The 22,153-nt window shown below is 35.2% G+C and overlaps 4 protein-coding genes across 4 annotated transcripts; 2 read left to right on the top strand and 2 right to left on the bottom strand.

Moving 5' to 3' along the window:
• The first annotated feature begins 1,202 nt into the window (after positions 1-1,202).
• LOC149399423 (ras-related protein Rab11D-like) lies at positions 1,203-2,272 on the top strand. The gene is made up of 2 exons (XM_089613485.1): positions 1,203-1,504; positions 1,602-2,272. The coding sequence occupies exons 1-2, from the start codon at positions 1,284-1,286 to the stop codon at positions 2,038-2,040; spliced, it is 660 nt and encodes a 219-aa protein (XP_089469611.1). The 5' UTR covers positions 1,203-1,283; the 3' UTR covers positions 2,041-2,272.
• On the bottom strand, positions 2,209-7,622 carry LOC149399422 (uncharacterized). The gene is made up of 14 exons (XM_089613481.1): positions 7,344-7,622; positions 7,179-7,267; positions 6,893-7,075; positions 6,737-6,803; positions 6,554-6,602; positions 6,262-6,347; positions 5,905-6,164; positions 5,765-5,820; positions 5,230-5,315; positions 4,873-4,965; positions 3,576-3,921; positions 2,913-3,481; positions 2,584-2,818; positions 2,209-2,518 (listed from the first exon to the last, which is right to left on the bottom strand). The coding sequence occupies exons 1-14, from the start codon at positions 7,521-7,523 to the stop codon at positions 2,367-2,369; spliced, it is 2,451 nt and encodes an 816-aa protein (XP_089469607.1). The 5' UTR covers positions 7,524-7,622; the 3' UTR covers positions 2,209-2,366.
• A 3,444-nt stretch (positions 7,623-11,066) lies between these two features.
• LOC149399421 (Peroxidase superfamily protein) lies at positions 11,067-12,632 on the top strand. Its single transcript, XM_089613482.1, has 3 exons — positions 11,067-11,523; positions 11,592-11,727; positions 11,814-12,632. The coding sequence occupies exons 1-3, from the start codon at positions 11,284-11,286 to the stop codon at positions 12,464-12,466; spliced, it is 1,029 nt and encodes a 342-aa protein (XP_089469608.1). The 5' UTR covers positions 11,067-11,283; the 3' UTR covers positions 12,467-12,632.
• Positions 12,633-13,591: 959 nt separating this feature from the next.
• Positions 13,592-16,213, bottom strand: LOC149399420 (serine/threonine-protein kinase SAPK1-like). The gene is made up of 10 exons (XM_089613484.1): positions 16,035-16,213; positions 15,651-15,954; positions 15,488-15,562; positions 15,308-15,409; positions 15,149-15,202; positions 14,946-15,038; positions 14,726-14,818; positions 14,551-14,655; positions 14,343-14,441; positions 13,592-14,147 (listed from the first exon to the last, which is right to left on the bottom strand). The coding sequence occupies exons 2-10, from the start codon at positions 15,768-15,770 to the stop codon at positions 13,884-13,886; spliced, it is 1,005 nt and encodes a 334-aa protein (XP_089469610.1). The 5' UTR covers positions 15,771-15,954; positions 16,035-16,213; the 3' UTR covers positions 13,592-13,883.
• Between the last annotated feature and the right edge of the window lie 5,940 nt (positions 16,214-22,153).

Below are 22,153 nucleotides of genomic sequence, written 5' to 3'. Positions count from 1 at the left end.
CTACGTATCTTGGCTCAAACTCCCATCTCATGGCAATAAAAGAATCAGAACTCAATGTCGAGGTCTTCAACTAAAGCATAATACAAAAACCTGGCGTCTCAAGTATCTAAAGTAACTTGGACACCGAGTCTTCTCTCTGAACTACACATCTCATGTCCACAGATTTCAACTCTATGGTGTGACAACTTTAGCACTCTCCACTTAGCTGCAAATCCAATTCTACATGCTCGAACCAAGCATATATCTTGATTTGTACTTCGTGAGAGAGAAGATACTTGCTAATCTGCTGAAAGTTCAACATATTTCAGCTATTGATCAGATTGTAGACATCTTCACTAAACTAGTCTCTAGCTCTTATTTTGAAGTTTTATGCTCCAAGCTCAAGGTCCTTGACTCAAGCTCCATATGGCTCTGCCAACTCAGCAGCTCACTAATAGTTAGCATTGCATGGCTTTCTTTGTAATTAGAGTGAGTGAGATAGCTAAATGTCAGTTAAAATTCTGATCTTGTATAAATAACTGTTAACTCTGTTACATTCAATGAAGCTTTTATCATTCTTCATTCATACTCTGATTCTCTCCTTCTCTCTCGTTCATTCATTTCTACAACACTATCACGACACGGCTTTATGGCCAGTCTCAGTATAGGAGAGAGACGAGTCTCTATAAACCGATGAAGCTCTAATGAATTTTGCTGCGAGAGAAGAAGAGGAAGAAAGACGACACAGAAGAGTCTTTGGAGAAAGCAAAAGCCGGCTGAGCTCATGCATTGCGAGGATTTTTCTTCCTCTCCGTTCTTGTTCTTATTCTTATTCTTGTTCTAGTGTCAATGGTATATAGTAGTCTGAAAAGGGTACAAAATGAGAGTTTGGACAGCTCAAAAAGGGAGAGTTATGTAAATATTAAAACTTTTGAAGGTTAAAAAGTCATGGCGGAAGGTTGGACTATGAGCCCTTATGACCTTGAAACCGATGCAAGAGTGGAAGTGGTCGAGAGAGAATGGCATGTGAAAGTAAGTGAGAGTAAAGACCGTGAATAGTCAAACAAAGAGAAAAGTGAAGACCCGCCTTATTTCAATAGGCGTACAATCCGCTGTCACGCACCGCAAAGTTCGCTTCACGGTTCCCTATGAGTAAACACCACGTGTCTCAATTGACAGCCTGTGATTGGGCGAAGAGACTATTCAGACAGTGTCGACATGACTAATAAGACCATAGAATAGAAACGAAAGAGAAAGAAGTTGGAGTTGTGAGTTAGGAGAGAGAGAGAGAGAGAGAGAGAGAGATGGCGAAGAGCGGCGGAGATCAGAAGATCGACTACGTCTTCAAGGTGGTTCTGATCGGAGACTCGGCGGTCGGAAAATCTCAGATTCTCGCTCGGTTCGCCCGGAACGAGTTCAGCCTCGACTCAAAAGCCACCATCGGCGTCGAGTTTCAGACGCGCACTCTCGTCATCGAGCACAAGAGCGTCAAGGCTCAGATCTGGGACACAGCCGGACAAGAAAGGTACTACAATTCGTTCGATCGATCAATCGATCGATTGATATAAGATTACGATAATGATGATGATAATTGGATTGATTGGATGATTTTGATTGCGCAGATACAGAGCCGTAACGAGCGCGTACTACAGAGGAGCCGTGGGAGCAATGCTGGTGTACGACATCACGAAGCGGCCGAGCTTCGATCACATCCCGCGGTGGCTGGAAGAGCTCCGAAGCCACGCCGACAAGAACATCGTCATCATCCTCATCGGAAACAAGTCGGATCTCGAATCTCAGCGAGCCGTGCCGACCGACGACGCCAAGGAGTTCGCTCAGAAGGAAGGACTGTTCTTCCTCGAGACCTCCGCTCTACAGTCCACCAATGTTGAAGCCGCTTTCACCACAGTTCTCACTGAGATCTTCAACACCGTCAACAGGAAGACGCTCGCCGCCGAAGGCGCCGCCGCTGCCGCCGATCCGGCGTCTCTCTCCGGCAAGAAGATTCTCGTTCCCGGTCCGGCTCAGATCATACCGCAGAAGAGAGCTTGCTGTACGTAATGGAAGCTCCGAAGAAAGATGATTATTTTTTTTCTCTTTTTTACTTTTATTATATTATTTTACCGATCACTGTCTATTTAGGCTTGCGTGCTTGTTTTTTCGATTTCTTTTTTTTTTATGAATTTGTTCTGTTCTCATAATTTTGGTAATATGTTGAGAAAGAAAGAAAGAACGAAAGAAGGTATTCATTTCACAAGTGTTGCAACAACAAAAATTTGACTGGTTTGGTTCTCATTTCAAAACCAAATAAAAATACATGATAATCCAACGAATGTGTTGTGTTGTCCTCAATGCTTCAGAAACTCAAACATGCTAATCACTCTCTCTTAGCTCTCCATGCTTTGTTCTGTTTTGTTTGTCTGTCTGCTTGCAAGCCTCTGGAGCAGCTCTTGACAGTCGATGGCGGTGACCATCACGCTCAGGCTCGACTTGCCTTTCCAGCATCCAATCGCAATTCTCGATTCGTCCCCTTCATAATCTGTAATATATAATAAATAAAAACCAAATAAAATAGAATTATTAAAAAAAAAAAAGTTATATTACCATTCCTCAGAACCACCACACAGCAGCCCTGCGACAAGGCTTCAGCCGCGGTGCCCAACTCAGGCTCCACGAAATCGGCGTATTTGATGGATTTGTATTCCAAAAGATGCTTGAAATCGGGGAGATTTGCATGGACTATCTGTTTCGTGACGTGCGGGAGAATCACAGGAAGTCCCTCTGACGATATCCGGAACGCACACCGTGTCGAGTTGCCTTCTCTTGAAGTCTGACGTTCCTGTTTTTCATTTATGTATATATAATCATTTTTTAGCAACATTCAAAGCATTTGAAGTTACAGAATTACAATGAGCTTAATTTTGTAGACTTACAAACATCTTGAGCCCGACCGAGGCGATCTTGAGCTGCTGCCCCACCGAGAAGTTCAGCTGAAGAACGTCCTTCACTGACTCAGATATGTAATATATTCTCTTCACGTGGTTATTGTCCAGGTTTCTTGACACGAGAAGACCTGTTAACGGAAACGATTCGTCGATGCCGTAGAACGCCCTAATGCTCTCGATGATCGCTTCGTCTTTAAAGAAAAGCACGGGATCGACCCCTTTCCACTTGCCTTGTATTTGCAACTTCCTTTTACCTCCTCCGCTGGTTTTGGCTTTGACTTCGCCGGTAGTATCTGATTTAGCTTTGTCGCCAGGTTCTTCTTCCTTGATATGAGCTTCTACTTCGGGACCCACCTCTTCGACTTCGTCGTCCATCAGCTCAACCTCCGAATTTTTATACTCCGTTCCATCGGCGGAGTTGGATTCCAAGCCTCCGTTCGTGTCTTCTATGATCTCATCCGGGGAGTTTTGGATTGGCTCGTTCTTTAGCGTTTCATCAGCTCCTATGTTAGAGGAGCACAATTTCTCCTTCTCAATCTTGGGTTTTTCCTGACAAGCTACGGGACAGAAAGAAATCAAGGAAAAGACTTTATATAGGCCAAGCTCAGGCTTAATTTAACGACTATCTATAATTGAGTGCCGTGAACATACCTGTTGCTGGTAACTGAGAATGCTTGCAGAGGACAGCAACGAAGAAAGCCCCAGTGTTCTGATCATGTGGCACTATTCTCATGCAACGCTCCAGCGGAAACTCAGAAACTTCCTCGACGAGCTCATCCTCGGGTTGAGTTGTTAGAGCCTCTGATGTTTCTTCTGCGCAATCATTTTTACTGCCATTCTCTTGCTTCTCTTGTGATTCTTCCGCGGAAACGTTGCAATTGTCGGTTGATTCCACATCACCGGATCTCCCAGAAGGGAACATGCTCGGAACAATCAGATTCCTTCGGTAATTTAATGCTTTTTTGAAGGAAGCCAACCAAGCACCCTTGTCTCGTACCTGTTCCGCACATGGGGGCATTAAGTCCGTGACATTTCCTTCTATTTCTTGGAGTAAATAACTTTCATCAGCAACTAAACTGTGGATCCCATTCTCATTTTGAAGATAGTGACAAAAATTAAAAATTGAATAGAATTCATAGGACTTCATCCTTTTACTTCCTTAATTTTCACTATACCACGTTTTTTTTTCTTTGAATTTGCTAAACATTATTTTAGAAAGCAGTAAAGAAACTGCCATTTGATCACTTAAATTTTTTATGTCTTCCAAACACAATAAAATAATTTATATTTTCACTCCACTTTTCCTCACCCTTTTCATTTCATTCAAATTTTCAGAAATTTGGGTTTCAAACAACGGTTTAGAATAATTCGCTACTCACTTTCCAATCAGAGTCTTAGAAATACGCTTTATCTTATGGGAATCACTATCTCTAAACATCAATGATTCCTATCACTAAGAAATTGCAAAGATCCATGATTTTTTTAGGGTCCATTAGATATATAGCCTTATTTACATATTCGTTTTGCTATTTAGCCAACGTTTAGTAAATTTTTGGTAAATAGCCATAAGACATTATTTACACATTCAAAAAACTTAACGGCAACAACAAAAAGGAAAATAAAAATATGTAAATACGTCAAGTCTATGGCTATTTACTGAAAGTTGGCTAAATAGTAATTCCAAAAGTCTAAATGGGTTAGTTTCCTAATTTTTTTTTTTTTTATGTGCTTGGAAACCAAGCAAACAAGAACTATGTGAACCTAAAATCTTTTGAGTGGTATAGTTATCCACGATATATACTTTTAGGAGCAAGAGAGAAATAATTCAGCAAGGTGGAAAGGAAACAAAGAACAGATTCGTTATTTATTAAATAACATATTAACTAGAATCTCCCATATAACACAGAACTAGTCCAAAACTACAACTGAAAGAAGAACTGGAACCAACCTTCCATTTCTTGAGACCGGGCCTTCGAAGAAGTTGAGGAAGTTCATTAGAGACATCAATTAACTCAACAGATCCTCCACACTTACGCAAAAGCTGCATGGGAAAATAGTTATTAGAACAGTTGGCAAGAGAGCAGATAGAATAATGCTATAAGACTAACAAAGGTGATCACTTAAATAAACGGGAACAATAAACTGATAGTGTTTTTACTTTGACAAAAGTTCAACTTCTTTTGCAGTTCTCAGTCCAAAACGAAAACCCATCAGAAACATATGAGCTTGAAAATTCATAATCATAACCAAGAGCAAGTAAATAATGGAAGAAAGTTATAAAAAAATCAATAAATAAAAAGTATACCTCGGAAACCACAGCTTCATTCTCAACTGGATTCATTGAGCAGGTTGAGTAGACCATTCTCCCACCCACTTTAAGCAAACTGAGACCTGAATTAGTAAAGTATCTCTTGTAAGTTCAGAATGCCCAATGCAAGGCATCAATAGACACAAACTAACTCCTGTTTATATTCAAGAAAAAATAGTATTTTTGGACGAATAAGCATATGAGTGTCAAAGTTCAATAATTTTTTTTTGTAACAGAAATAAAAAAAAAGACGATTGTATTTGAAATATGAGTGACTACTCTTGCAAAATTACATGGAAGTTTTCAAATACGGCTGCAACAGCAACAGAGTAAAATATCCGGTTATATATGTTAAATAAAAAGAGTTAAGTTCATAGTCGAAAACTAGCAACAAGCTCTTCGTTCTAACTTGTTATCACCATCATAAGTCATAGGTATAGGCAAATTAAAGTACAAAGCTACATGACAAAACATCCCGAATTTTTTTTCGATTAAAAAATTCCATCTGAATATTCTCTCTTAAAAAACACACCTCGCATTGCTATCTGGACTTGAAGGTTATGAACTCCATTTCCCATTCCTGCATTCCTATATCATTGAATAAAATGTAAGAGGCACAATACTAAACAAGCCATAAACCAAGTGAGGTAACGTGTGATCATATGTTGATACCATTTTCTCCAAATATCGGGTGCCTTGCGAAGAGTTCCATCTCCACTGCACGGAACATCGCATAACACACGATCGAACTGGAGCTCAGTGATACTCGATTCTTTCAGCGTCGCTCCAGAAGCATCAACGTTATTTTTTATACGACAACCAGGGAAGTGTTGAGCTTCGTGGTTCGTGACAATAATGTTGGCAGTGCACATTCGTTTGGTTTGGTGAATAAGAAGATTGCACCTTTGAACATCGACATCGTTCGCTACAATCTAACGGGAAAGGAAAACATGATGACAAAACAATGGATCACTATAAGAAATACACATAATATATTTAGAGAGCAAAAATATTATATTGGACACCAACCAATCCATTGGGTAAGCATCCTGGTTTACATGACTGGTATACAGTCTCAAGCAACTGGAATGTTTTCGAACCAGGCGCCGCACACACTGGAAAAAGCGAAATACAAACATATAATTAAATTATCAGAAGGTTCGGATTGTCGAAAAGACCCTCTTAAGTACTTATTCCATCCTTAAAAATACAATTAACATTAATTATGAAGATAAGTGATGACTAAGCTTGCCATCTATGATTTTTTATGTTCTCAATTTCAATTCAGACGCATATGAACAAGAAATGAATTGTTGCTTACTATCAAGGACAAAATGGTCCGGAGATACGTCGAGGAATAGCGGCGGTACCTGTAGCAACATCCACAACAACCGTTAATGCGAAACTTGAACAGAATACCAATCAATTTCTAAGTCAAGAAATGAATCCCGGAATTTCCGAAATAAAATAATTAAGCTAAAAATTACTGAATTGATATCCCCACCATGCTGACAGCTTCCTGTCTTGTTATGTTTCCGATTTCATTTTCCAGCTTTAAGAACTCGTGAAACCTGTAATATGAATATGGTGAGACGAAGACCAACTAAAATCTTATACAACAAGGCACATATTATGTGAGAAAAAGAAAAGAATTTAGGACCTCTCTAAACTCTGGTTCTTCCTCAGCTGCATTCTGGAGAAATTGGAATGCCATGCGAGATTGTGAGGATACCAAGGAAGCGGCCTAATAGCGTCAACTTCACCGCCATCGATAGCCTCAGCTTGAAGAGATACCATAAAGTCATTCTCTAACTCACTTCTAATATCTTTATAAAACTGGCTACTGCAACAACAAAGAATAAAACGCCCGATCAGCTCAGCCACTCTCATTTTTTAGCTCAGCAACAAAAATAAACTTGAATTTCTCAGGGAAATGCGAAAATGACTTTGAGTTGATTCGAAAAGCAGCAGGCAATGGAGTTCTGAGCATCGCCATGAAAGAGTCCCACTCTTGAGCGGACACAATCCCTTGCTCCTACAGAGCAAGCAAAGACTCGTTTGATTCAGAGAAGATACGAAGTGATAACTGAGCCGAGCTGAGACGAACAGACCTTGTAATACTCGTCGAACATAGGGTTTTGAGTGGCGAAGGGCTCCCATGCGCGATGAGGTGCATCGCCGGTGGCGGAATCGTTCTGGTCGGAAGGTTCGGACTTCGATCGTTTCCAAACGTTCTCTCTGTTCTGCCGGAAATGGCGTCGTTGAGTTCGAGAGCGTCCTCCTCTTCCCATGGCTGTTCTGCTTCTTCTTCGGCTTATTTCTTCTCTTCTTCTTCTTCAGTGTTGCTGTGTTTCGTTTCTGCGAAGCATTGTCTGAGTTTCTTTCTGGGCTAGGTTTCAATTAATTGGGCCTAATTTATTTTGGGCCATCTTATATTGACCTCTATTGGCTGTCCAAGTCCAACGAACCAATGAGGTTGAGTTTGTTCGAGCAAAAAATAAAAATTGAGGTTGAGTTTGAAGATGTGGAATACCAATGTTTTTTTTTCATTTTTTTAATTTATTGCAAAAATAAAAGGCTATATTCTAAGGGTCCATTACCATATATAAGTTTATTTGTACTTTTAGTTTGCTATTTAGTCTATTTTTAATAATCTTTTTTATAAATACTCATATTCACAATATTTTTGTATTGCATATAAACAATATTTACACAATATATACACTTACATATGAACAATAATTACGAATTGACTATTTACCAAAATTTATAAAACGTTAGCTATATTATAATTCCTCTAGTTTTGGTGATGTTTTTTGCTAACTATTTTTATATTTTATCGCGAAATTAATATTTTTAAGTCTTAAAGAACTATTGTTTTTTATGTTTACAAATATTTTTAAAAAAATTATCTACTGTTTTAGAATATTATATAACTTAGTATATTTACAATTTTATTCATAAAAAAACGTTCTCAAATAATAATTTATGTTAAAAAAATATTTAACTTATAAATTTTGTAAAAATATTCGCAATTTTCAAAGTAACTCGCAATTTTCAAAGTAACATAATTCAAAAGAGTACTTTTTTATTTTCCTTTTAACAGGGTCTTCATTTCTGATGGATGAAAAAAAAGTTTCATTGCTAATAACACAGTAACTGCCATTGGACATTCATGAAAAGACAAAACGTATTTTTCAATCATCCACCTTTTTGGTGTTCTTTTATTGGGTGCTACAAAGTCAAGTGTGTAACTCAAGTTACTCAACTTTGAAGCATCTTAACAAAACTCAAAAGCAAAATAAATGAACTTTGGATAGACCATATAACCACCACCACTGACCTCGGAATCATAAGCTAATTACAGAATACAAAGAATTACTTAACGGAATTTCCACTTCCGTTGAACAATAGAAAACATTCTAACAGAAGTGGTATTTCTACTTTCTTCTAATGCTCAGGATCCGCCGACCGCATAATATAATAAATTCCATTCTGACTAGTGGTTTCATTTAAAACACATTTAGACTACTCAGGCCAAAACATACAGACATCGAATATGGAATATTTTATAATTTATAGTGGCACCTTAGATAGAAAATTATAAAAATTTATAAGTAACTAAATTATCAAAATTTAAAGATTTTATAAATAGTCAATTTTTTATACATCTTAGATAAATAATCATTATCATGATTTGGTATTGTTTGGACGTATTTAGCATTTTATTTATACATTTAAAGTATTTGAATTTAATGGTTTATTTATAATTATTAACAATTATTTACAACTCTTAATCTTTTTTTTACTATGTTAATAAAATCTCGTGACCGTTTATTTCAAATTTATCAAAAATTTATTATTTGACAAATTTTGATTTTTTTTATATAACTCTACGTCTAAACATCCCAAATTAAAAATATATATATAAAAAATGTCTTGGCAGCATAATTATGTATCAAAAAATTAGTCTGGTTTTCTATTCGAGAGAATACATCCGCTTTGAAAGGTTAGTGTAGAAACTTTGATAAGACCTAACATGTATATGAATTAAGAAATAATTTAATATAAATTTTTTATATTTGAATTCAATTGACTGTTTAGCATATATTTTGGAGAAAGTGATGATTTATTATGAGTTTACATGATTTAGACGCTCTAGTGATAAAATAGACAAATTGAGAAAACAATACAAAATCGACTATTTTTTTAATTAAATGATAATTTAGTTTATAATTTAAAAGAGACTGATCAATTACAAATTTCTTATATACACGTTATGTAAAGTAGATCTCATTGAATGATTTGTGGACCGTTGAGTTGAGGCCTTGATGTCTGAGAAGAAAAAATTAAAATTCATAGCTAATTTAAAACGCGCGTCAAATTTTCATATCTCACTCATGTTTTCAAAATATTTTAGCAGTAATCGTTTCTCTTTTTTCATACATAAACACCATTATGTTCTAAATTTGATAAACAGTTATTGAAATCTGATCAATTTTATTTGAACCTAGTTAATATCTATTGAAATATGATTAATAGTTTTTTTAAATTGATTAACAGTTATTGAAATCGAGTTAAAAATATTGATATATTTAAATATGGTTAATTTTTATGGATATCTAGTTAACAACTATTAAAATATAGTTAACAATTATTAAATTTAGTAAACATTTATTGAAGTATGGTTAACCGCTATTAAAGATAAAATTAATACTTCAAGAAGTAAAACGATTATTTATGAAATAAAAAATAAAAAATTCAACGGTTGATATTAAAAAAAGGGTCAAGCGGCTATATAGCCAAATAGAACTTAAGCTTTTGCAAAATAGCCATAGTTTGTCAACTATAAGTAAACTAGTCAAAGTAAGATTAATCTAGGCTGGATTAAATTTAATCCCAACGAACTATAAAGACATAATGTAAGTTTTATGAAGGCTGGATTAAAATTAATCGAGGCAGGATTAAAAGTCGCAGTACTCTCAATTGGCTATTTTGTTATACCTAATGAAACTATGGCTATTTTGCAAAAGTCATTGTTTGAATTGGCTACTTCATACCATTTTTCCTTAAAAAAATAACAAAAAAATGCTATTGAATACTATTTCCACATAGGAAAAAGATGGAAAAGGTTTTTTATTTTTGGAAAATAAAAAAATGGAAATGGTTGCGTAGCAAAAACGTCATTTGCTAAATATATATATATATATATATATATTATATATATACATATATATATATAGCCTGTAGGAGTAGGAGTAGGACACAGAGAAAAAGAGGGAATATTTTGCAAAAGAAATTTCATTTTATATACAATTGTTCAGATTATATACAATTTCTTATTAGTTATTTACAGCATCATTATTCTCGTTGTCATGAAGATCCTGTGTGAAATTTACAAAACCCCTCTCTCTCTCTCACGCGCGCAGCCACACACAAATTTGTGTTGTCAAAAACAAAATTTGGATGAATGAATCGTAATATATCATAATTTTTTTTTTTTTGTATTTTCCTCACATACATGAGATCAAATTCGGTGTATGCTTTGCTTTATTTATTTATTTTTATCTATTCATATTTTCTTTTGCGTTGAGAAAATTTTATTAAATGTTGCATAGGCAGTTTGTGATTTTCGCTGTTTGAGAACAACTTGTGTTCGTCTTTAAATATTTTTAAGCCGAAGGGCAATGCGTTGCAATGGGCTATCCCACCTCCTATAAGAAATAAAGTTTCTCTTTCTATAGATGGAAATGGAATGCGCTATAAATTAGAGCGCGGTAAAAATCCCACAAATATCAATACGCGTAAGATAAATCACTAAAACGTTACATGTCATTATTAATTACCTGGAACGCATTGAGTGGAAAAGAAAGATAGAAATAGAATAGAACAAATAAAGTGTCTCGTAGTCACAGACTCACAATGGGGTGTCGCAATATTTGACGCAGTTTTCAGCACTGTCTAATATTTATAATAATAATAATAAAAACCCTCTATATATACACGGCAGTGAGGAAATAGAAGATAGGCACACATGTAAACAAAAATCAAATGAAAATATTCATGATGAGTGGTGGTCGTTTTTATACTTGTGTGGTGCTTGGTCTGATACTGATCACACTGACACTGACTGTGTCGTCGTCCAGCGCTAATCTCCGATCCGGATACTACTCAGAAAGTTGCCCCGCCGCCGAGTCCATCGTCGGAGACACCATGAAGAAGGCTCTTCTCCGAGAGCCCCGCAGCGTCGCCTCCGTCATGCGATTCCAGTTCCACGACTGCTTTGTGCAGGTTAATTTTTTTTTTTATTTCTTCTGCTATGTCTGTTTTCTGACGGTAATTTGAACTTGCAAAATTAGGGTTGCGACGCTTCGATGCTCCTAGACGACACTCCGTCGATGGCCGGAGAAAAACTAAGCCTCTCCAACATAAACTCTCTCCGATCCTACGACGTCATCGACGAAGCCAAAGCCGCCTTGGAAACGGCCTGTCCAGGTAATATATTACAGCTGATGAATCGAAACGAAACTGCCATCTGTACAATCACCAGCGTAATTATAAATCAATTAATTAATTACCAGGAACCGTTTCGTGCGCTGACGTCATCGTCATGGCGGCGAGGGACGCCGTGGGTTTGACCGGCGGTCCGCGGTGGGAGGTCAAGCTCGGGAGACTGGACTCCCTCTCCGCGTACCACGACCTCTCCGATGACGTCATGCCCAGCCCCAGGTCGAACGCCACGTCACTCCTGACCCTGTTCCGGCGATTCCGCCTCTCCGCCGCCGACCTGGTGGCGCTCTCCGGGTCCCACTCCATCGGCGAGGGTCGGTGCTTCTCGGTCATGTTCAGGCTGTACGGAGGGAAGATCCCCGATCCGGAAATGGATCCGGGTTTCCGGGCCGAGTTGACCCGGCTGTGTCCCGAGCGAGTCGACCAGAACGTGACGGGTCCGCTGGACTCGACGCCGCTGGTGTTCGACAATCAGTATTTCAGGGATCTCGTGGCCGGGAGGGGGTTTCTGAACTCCGATCAGACGCTGTACACGTGGCACGAGACGAGGCCGTGGGTGGAGAGGTTCAGCCGCGACCAGGGAGAGTTCTTCGAGGCTTTTGCGGCGGCGATGGTGAAGATGGGGGATTTGCAGTCTGGGAAGCCCGGTGAGATTAGGACTAATTGCAGGCGAACCAATAATTACAACAGCAACGGATATGATCCACTTTCTTTCTTGTTGTGAACTGTGATCTGTGATCACTGATTAGATATATCTTGGAATATTGACTAATTATGCCATGTTTACTGACTCAAGTTATGAGCAGATTGATATATATTCAGCTTTGACTATGAGAGTGTGAGTGAATTAATAGCTAATTACCTAGAAATTGCAAATAAATGATTAAATATTTGAGGACTGTCTATAACTCGTTGTTGGGTCTACATTGCTTTTTGACCGGATTGCATTGACTCGACAAAAGAGTGTTTACTTCGAAGAACATATTGCATATGCGTATTTAGGTAAACAATAATTGCAAATGGTTATCTTAGGTGATGTTTCCCCAATTGGCTATCTGCACCATTGTTACTACAGAACTCACAAACGAACAAGCCCATGATAGCGTGCGATGCAAGTAATTAAAGAAAATAACAAGAATGGCGAATTTATTTCTGAGATTCAGTATATAAGTATAATCTCCGAAACTCTTCAATCTGTAGTTTAATTTGTACTATTTCATTGATCAATACACCCTCTATCACCCACACTTAACCCCGAGTATAAAGAAAATCGCTCAATCCCAAAACGAACTTTCCCGATATTGGTACGAACCAATCTAAGATTCCCAATCGTGTTTCCCGTAATGAGCCCTTGTGTTTCCTTTAATCCCAACTCTCTTGAGTGTTTACAAATTGAAATAGTACAAATGAATGGTTTCAATCTAATCTAGCTTGAACAAAATACAAAGATAGCTTAAACAGCAAGCAACGTGCAATCGCAGTCTCTAATTTTAAACCACCACTATTTTTGAAATGTTGCAGTAAAAAAAACACTATTATCGCTGTATTTTCCCGAAATAAAATGAACATATATTGCTATTAAATTGAATTGATAGTTACAAATATATTTTAATAGTCTAAGAACTTATAATGAAAATATATTCCACCACTATTTTCACAAAACGTTATGTTTGATTATTTTTTGCATTAAATAATCAAACAGTAGTAATTCACTATGGAGTCTCAGTCAATTCTCCAACATGCACTTTTTTTTTTATTGAAACAGTCAAACTTACATCCATAAAGTAAGGTTGCTTGGGTTTTATCAGCATAAATAAATAGCCACCAAGACGGATATAGTAAACCTTGATATCAATAAACCCCATGTGACTGTCACTAAAAACAAGACTACAATGTACATAGCATGTATATAAATAACCTCCAAGAACTTTCACATAGAATTGGATATTAATATAAGAGACTTGCAAATTTTCATAGGAGGCAAGCAAATAAAATAAGGTGGTTGGGTTTTTACCATGAAAAAAAAGGGAAAATCATAATTTTATACATACATACATAAATACATTATACATTACATAGTGTGTTTTTGTTGTTGTGTGTGTCACTTTTGTGTGTGTTATAGTCTCTGCTACTACGTGCTCTCATAATGCACAAACAAAATCTCCGCTGGTCTCGACATCGTCGATGTCGTAATCGGCGTCCAAATCATCGAGATCCATGCTTCCCGTGGCCGATATTCCGATCCCGAGACCTCCGACCGTGGTTCTCGCCTCTTGAATTATGGACACGATATTGTCCACGCTCTGTGTCTGTGCGTCGATGCTTTCCTCTCCCTCGTCCGTGAACTCTATCGGCAGATTCTTTTGGAACCACGAGTGTTTCTTTATCTCCGGGATTGTTATTCGCTGCACCACCAATAAACCGGATTGTAATGTTTTAGTCATTTTATCTTAATTAGATTTGTAAAGTCCAGAAAAATGGTTGGGGCTAGCGGTTTTCTTCGTCTTGTTGTTCTTATTTGGTCTAGTCTAGTCTCGATTTTTCCGAACTATTTTGAAACGATCGAACCTGATATAGGAAGGAATGGACCAAAATAATACCTTTTCAGGACTTGCTACAAAGATGCGAGAGAGCAGGTGTCTACACTCCACCGAAACGCGGACATAGTCTGGAATCGAGTAGTGAACGCTCAGAATTCGCTGCCGGTCACAGAAAAAAAAGGAATAAAAAGATCAAATTATGGGAGATCAGAATAAGATGTCATGTCATATAGTATAAAGTTAATTGTTTGTTGACAATATAAACTACCTGAAGTGTTTTTCTGAAGTTCCTTGGATCTTGAGGGTCTTCAAATGGATAAGCCCCGACTAGCATCACATATAGAGTGACACCGCAAGACCACACATCCGCTATCTGCAAATCGCACACCATTATCGATTCGACTCACTGAGTCTGACTCAACTCAATTCAAATTCAAACTCACCTTCCCATCGTACTCCTTTTTCGATAAGACTTCCGGCGCGATGTACGCCGGAGTTCCCACCGTTGATTTGGGTTGCGAGTGAAGCACCGACGACTGTGATTGAAAATCGAAAATTGGTTAGAAATCTCACATTGAAAACAGAATGACAATTAACAAGAAATTCCGCATCAAAACAACGCATAAACAATGAATCAAATTATTAAATTAGTAATCTAATTGCCTTTGAGTAACCGAAATCGCAGATCTTAAGACGCGGAGCGGAGCTTCCGTCGAGAAGAGTGTTTTCCAACTTGAGGTCTCTGTGGCATATTTGCTGCAACAACAATTTTCAATTTTATATTTTCAATTTTAATCAGCTCAATGTTTTCTACAACAAGTCAATGAATGGATCAAACTGTCAAAAGGCTGAGGCAAAAAATATACCATGGAATGGCAATAACTGACTCCTGAAATCAGCTGCTGAAAAAAATACCTGGCCTGTTGATGAAAAATCAATCCTAATTCATTACTCATCATGAATCACCATATCAGTGTTCATTATCAATGTATATATGTGTGTATATGTATGTAAGTATAGATTACCTCGTCTTCGCCGAATCTGCCGGCATTGCAAATTCTTTCGAAAAGCTCGCCTCCAGCTGCGTATTCCATGACTATGGCCAAGTGAGTCGGCGTTAGCAAAACCTGATCATACTCATAATCAAGCTCAATAGATTAGCATTTTGATGATTGATATACACACTAAATCAATCAATTAATTACCTCTTTGAACCTTATGATATTCGGATGCTTCAGAGACCGGTGATTCACGATCTCCCTCTGAACATGCTCGTCGATCTGCGAAACTCAAAAAAAAAAAAAAAAAAAAAAATCAATAACTCGCGAGACAAAAAAGGAGACGAGAATTTGATTTCGATCATCGAACCTTGAGGCCTCGCTCGATGAACTTGACAGCAAAAAGTTCACCGCTCCATTTATCTCTGACCAGCTTGGCGACTCCGAAGTTTCCAGAACCAATATCTCTTACTATCTCGTATCGTTCCATCCCCAGACCCCCGAGATTTTCAGGCTCCAATAACGCCACTGTGTACAAATTTTCTTTTCTTTTTTCTCTTCTCTTTCTTATCCACTAAGTCTTTGAATTATTACTACAAGTAGAAGTAAGCCAATATATATATAGTAATAGCTGGGTTGTCTCTTCTTTCTCTGCTCAATTCCCAATAACAGAGCTGAAAACACCACGTGGCACTGTATTAGTGAATAAAAAAACTTCTTCTTGTGGGCTTAGCTTCGTACGTGTGTCTCTCACCTTTTATTACGACGTCGCTTTTTTTGTATTTTAGCTTTTGAATTCTTTCGACACAACTGGGCTCTTAGAGCATCTTCAAACACTGGGGGGGCTCTTATTACTTTATTTTTATAAATAGTTATTATGAAAAGAATAAAAAAAAACACGTTCGTTCTTGCTTCATGTCAAGGTAAGATGAAATAAAATAGAAAGTGTGTTCATGTGGTCCTTTGGTATTATTATTATTAGACAGAAAAATCAAAATAATTCATATAGTTGTGCAATTCAATACCATGGAGATGGTGATGGGAGCGTTATGTACGGGGCTATGTTTTAATAATTGTATAGTTTTGGGGTTTGTGAGGAAAAAAAAGTCACTAAAATTGTTGCGGACTACGAGGAGAGAGGTGATAAGATGACAGAAGATATGACGTGGACGGCTGAGAGGAAACAGTTAGAATGGCAGTGGGACCCAGCAAAGCTCAACTCACCTCTCAAGTCTCAACTCTTCTTTCAGAAATATGAGCTCATCATTTATTCAAATCAAATTTGTACCCTCATGTCGTGTTTCTATTCCTTTTCACATCAAGGACAAATTTGAATTTCCTATTAGCCAAAAATAATGCATAAGAACGACCATCTATTATATTTTTTTTCATGGCTAAAAAAAAAACGATGGGTGCACATATACATACATCATATATCATATTTTATGGTATGACGTTTCTTAATCACAATATTTTAAGGTATGGCGTTAGTTTCCTATCGTGACATTTTTATTTTAAATTTTTTAATTAATGATCCAAAAGCAACGAGTCAAGTCCATAAAATCGAAGCACTGAAGACCCAGTTGCAAACTCAAACTCGTATTAAGACTTCACATAAGTAATTGAAAAACATCCAAATTAAGAATCTACGAAAAATCTATTGCAAACATGTAGCTTGTTGAACGTTTGAGTGCCCATCATTATCACGCCCTCAGCCTCAGCCTAGTCGCTTCGAAGCTCTTGACTCTTATAAATACTTCAATTCACCACAATCGCATCGATTTTTAGTGTTGATTCATTTTTTAACGTTACCATTTAAAAAATTACCAACTACCTTAATAATTGTAAAACTAATTACTAAAGACGATACGTCGTCAAAAGAAGATATGTATATGACTTATCTAGATATTTTAAGTTAAAAAATTGATCTAGTTATCTAATAATTATATTAAGATAACATCTATGCGTTATACAATGAAAAAACTAATTATTGGTTGACTTTTAACTTTTATATTTGAATAATTAGATTATATTTTGATTAAGGACACATCTATGTTATTTCAAACCCTTTCTCCAAGATTGATCAAATCATTTTTCTGTAGAAAAAAATTTGTGGTTGGTATAAAATATTTTTGAATTCGGATGAAAATGTTCGGTAAGTTTTATACAAATCTAAAAAAATAATTCTTAGATGAAATTACTGAATGAATGATTAACAATTAGTAAAACTAAAAGTAAAATAATTAAATCATGAATAATTTAATATATTTTGTAAAAGCAGAGCTTCCTATAGAAATTTTCAATTTTCTTATATTATTAATAATCGTACTATATTATTTACATATATACACATATATATTTCAAGCAAATATAACGTTCAGTCTTGCAATAATATAAAAATTTGATCCACATGTATAAACTACAATAAAATATTTCCTAATATGTTACCTGAAATAAAAAATATTTACCTAGCGAAATTTTAATTACCATAAAAGGTTTGAAATAAATGAACTTTTTACTTTCGGAATACGATTATTCACATAGATTAAAAGGTCAAAATGGGATTTGATGAGTATACAGAATGACCATGCATATTTGAACAATATTAAATTCCCAATAGATTAACACCAAAAACTAACAAGTTCTATCTTACGATGGCAGTTCACTTCATCTATAATTCAAACCGATAATAATGTCATGAAGATTTGAAGTTCTATTTAGGGTAGGCAACTTTTTGGTTGCCGAAAAGAGAATAGAAAAAAAAAAAAAAAAAAAAAAGGAATAACGACAAACTTGGGTGCATTCTTTATAGGTGAAAGATTCTTTTTCTCTTTCATTTCTGGGGCCCATTTAAAAGCAAGACCGAAGAGCTTAAACATAAATAAATAAATTAATAATAAATATGACAAGTGTTGCGAGCTTGAGACAAGTCACGGACTCACGGCTATTATTCCTCGTACAAAAATTTAGAGGACAATTATTTGCGGATTAAAAACTTAATTTCCGAACCCCAATGATAATCTAACATTAGTTAGTTTTATGCTTAAGTACCTTTCTTTAGTTTCGCACGTGGCCCACTTTTCTATACTTATTGGATTGGGACCATATATTTTTATGTATGAATTGCCTTAACGTGCAAGTAAGTACTTTGGACAATTATTTGTTTCCTAAAGCTAATAAAACCAAATCCAAACGTATAAACCCTATACCATTCTAAACGGAAAGCTGTATTTACTCCCCCAAAGTCTTTTAAATGGATCTAGAGATGCAAAACTTGAGGGATTTTTGTTGCCGAACTAAAACTGACTAAAAAAATTACAATTTTTAAAGCTATTGTGGTAATTTCATTCAGAAGGAAAAAAAACGAAAATTGAATTTTATAATGCAAAGTTGAAAACGTCTAAAAGTCGGTAGAAGAGAGAAATTACTGAACTTTTTTTAGAAAATAAATTGTTAAGACTTTGTGCAATAATATCATCACCTTCTTCGGTTATAATTTTAAGCAAAGGTTTATACATCTATGGTTATTATTCATTAATTATCAACTCACCTACTATAAATCTTTTACTCATTAATTATCAATTAACCTTCGATAAATCTTTCACTTGTAGCTATTACCTTACATAATTAACCTCCGAGAGTTTGTTAAAAGAGTCATTGTGTTACTTGAAGTTTAGTGTGATTTATCTTATAATTTCGTCGGAGGCTCACATAATTCGAGTTCATCCGATTTTAGTCTTTAATCTTTGTTATCTTGAGATTTTATCATAAATGTACAATTTTTATAGAGTGTTATACCATTTTTTTCTAATACAAAAACTTCGAGCTCTTTTTTTTTATATAAAAAAAAATACATACTTTTCTATTTTACGTGTAGATATATAGGAACAGTTATTTGTTGATCGATAAATTGTAATTTCGTTTATATAAAAAAATACATTAATTCATTCTAAGTTTTGTATATATATATATATATATATATATATATATATATATATATATAATATGCATATATTCTACATTTGATTAGATTTTTCTTAAATACCCAGTTTTACGTTTGATTTTTTTATTCCTCCATCGATATGACTATAAAATAAGCACTTTCTCCATCATATGCACATCATGTGTAAGTTGTAACAGTATTTAAAACTTTGGATTGAAGTTATCATCAGCTCGGATCATTCGTCGAGGTATATATATGATACTGGAATGTGTACGTTTTCTGGGTGTGAGAAGTTAGGGTAGTTTCATAACTACATATAAGATATTATTATTTATTTGATTAATTTTGAATTTTTGTATGGGTAGTATCAAGAAATTTAAGGGGAGAAGTGGAAATATAAAATGATCTCTTCGTGTATCAGTCAATTTATAATAATTTAAGGCCTGCTTAAGCATACCAAAATTGTGACGTATTGATGCAACTAACAAACACGTGGAACACAAATAACTTATGAGACTATTGTTATATGTTTGGTAATATGCACCACTCACAACTCACAAGTCACAGGTCAGGGATTATTACTATTATTATTATATTTTATTTTGACAAATTTATTATTATTATAACAGTAACATTTTTTCGTCGTTAGAAAAAAAATTTGAATTTAATATAAGAATGTGTGTGTTTTTGTTTTTTTTTTTAAATATTACGTATTTAAATTCTTTCGAAAACAATATTTTTTTAAAGATTAAGATGATAAATTATAAATAAATTTCAATAAAATCTAAAATAAATATAAAAAAATTATTATTTACCATTTGACAAATTATTTTTGCAAAAAAGTTATTGACACGTTATTGTTTGCAATTAATTACTAGCAATCGGACGCACTATAACAAGTTTCACAAGAATATTCACTCGGGCATCGTTATTGACTTCACAAATAAATGCTAGCTATACGCATAGCCGTTGAATTTGACGATTGTACTTTAGGATAGGATATATCCATTACGCTCGTTCTTCTTCAATAGGGAATCTAAAAATTATGGAATATTACTTAATTGGTGCGTCAAGTCAAGTTTCATATTGCACTTGATTTACATTTTAATATATATTTTTATTAATTTTAAGCAGTTATACGTATATATAAGCTAGCAATGCATTTTTAATAATAATAAAATAAAATTTCTATCAAATAATTTAAAAAAAAAACTTTTCTTGGGACCATTACAATTGTGTTGATAAAAAAAATAGTTTAATTATTCAATGAGGAAACTATTGAGACGAACATTAATATTTAACAATCCCATATCCGAAAACTCTAGATCAAATTTTATATTGGAATAGACTCATTTTATTAGACTTAGCAATATATTGTGGGGACTTATCGATCTTAAGTACGAATCTTAAAATATTTTATGTTTGGCCCATTTTCCATCTCACTCATTACCTCTTATACTCGTAATTTTTTGCGTCCGTCAGTTGATAAGACTCAGATTCTCCCAGCTATCTAAATGTTTGTTGTTAAACTAATATATTTCAGGTATATATGGTTGCTAGTTTTTTTGCTACAAGTTTATTCAATATTATCTATTTTGTTAAATTCTTTACCCTCTTACCTTATGAATTGCTCCATTCTCTTAATTTTTTCACCTTAAGTGAGAATATTTTATTTTTCTTAATCCAAACAAAGTTAGAAAAATACAACAAATTCTTATTTTTTTCCTCCCTCCTATTTTTCAGTTCTAAACGGATCCTAAATGAGTGAAAGTCTCTTAAGATACAATGACGAACTATGCACCTTATTGCTCGACTTTGGCAAATATGACCTCCACTAAAAACTGTCATCAAACTACAAAAAAAGCAAGACAATTGTTGGAAGTAAAAAAAGCAAGACAAGTGTCTTGCTGGAAGGAAAGAAAGCAAGACAATTGTTGGAAGATTTTTGAGTTGGGAAAAAAAAAAGACGTCTTTACCAAAGTTCCAAATGTTCCTCATTAATGCTCGACATTGCATTAAAGTGAGTTAATGCACAATGGTTACATATATTCAAAATTATTGCTTAGTGTACAAAATAAAACCGTAGCTTCCTTTTATTGAAAATTTAAGGAAAATCATGGAAGGAAAATATTGGACTTTGAGCAAGACACAAACCGGCTCGACATAAAGAGTTGGAGCTTAAAATTTCTAGCCAACACGAACTCAGCTGGGTGGGACTGCGTGGTAGAGATGGACTTATAAAACCAGATCACACGTTCAAAATTGATCTATATATGCTCTAAAAAAATCCGCATATTTCTATTTCTATTATGTGGGACTTCTATATATTCATATATCTTCGTAGCACATTCATTTAATTTTACAATATGCTCTGACTCAGCATAAAATTCCCATTCAATATAACTCCATTTGGCAAATCAATAAACCGATTTGATGTATACATCTTCACAATAGATATAATACTGCTTCTCATTTTGATGAGTAGAAGTCCCTCAAATAATTTCCGCAAATCAACCACTCAATAAAAATCAGTCCTCTTTATTCCCATTATTTCAAATGTAAGAAATTCTCGTGGATCGGACCTCCTCAACGAACAAAAACCCAGGAGATCAGAGATAACGACTTTGATTTGAGGTTCAAAAAATAATTCATTGACATCATAAACACGAAATGATGATCAAGTGCGAACAAACAGGCACACGATCTAAAGAAGAGGATCCTTGTAATTCGTAGTTTTATTTAGGCGAAAGTCTTAACTTCTCTGCTCAAAATGCCACAATGTTTTCCAATGGAATGATGCCCATCGATTACACATGACGGCCAAATATACAAAAAAAAAAAAAAAAAAAAAAAAAAAACAAAAAAAACAAATACTCGTCATTGACTACTCTGCAGGAGAATCTAAATATTTCCTACACAATATCGTCTCC

The sequence above is a fragment of the Urtica dioica genome, chromosome 4 (assembly GCF_054948205.1).
Source record: "Urtica dioica subsp. dioica isolate 48M chromosome 4, U.dioica_male_clone48M_v1_H2, whole genome shotgun sequence".
Lineage (NCBI taxonomy): Eukaryota > Viridiplantae > Streptophyta > Magnoliopsida > Rosales > Urticaceae > Urtica > Urtica dioica.
This window is presented reverse-complemented; position numbering and strand designations above follow the sequence as displayed.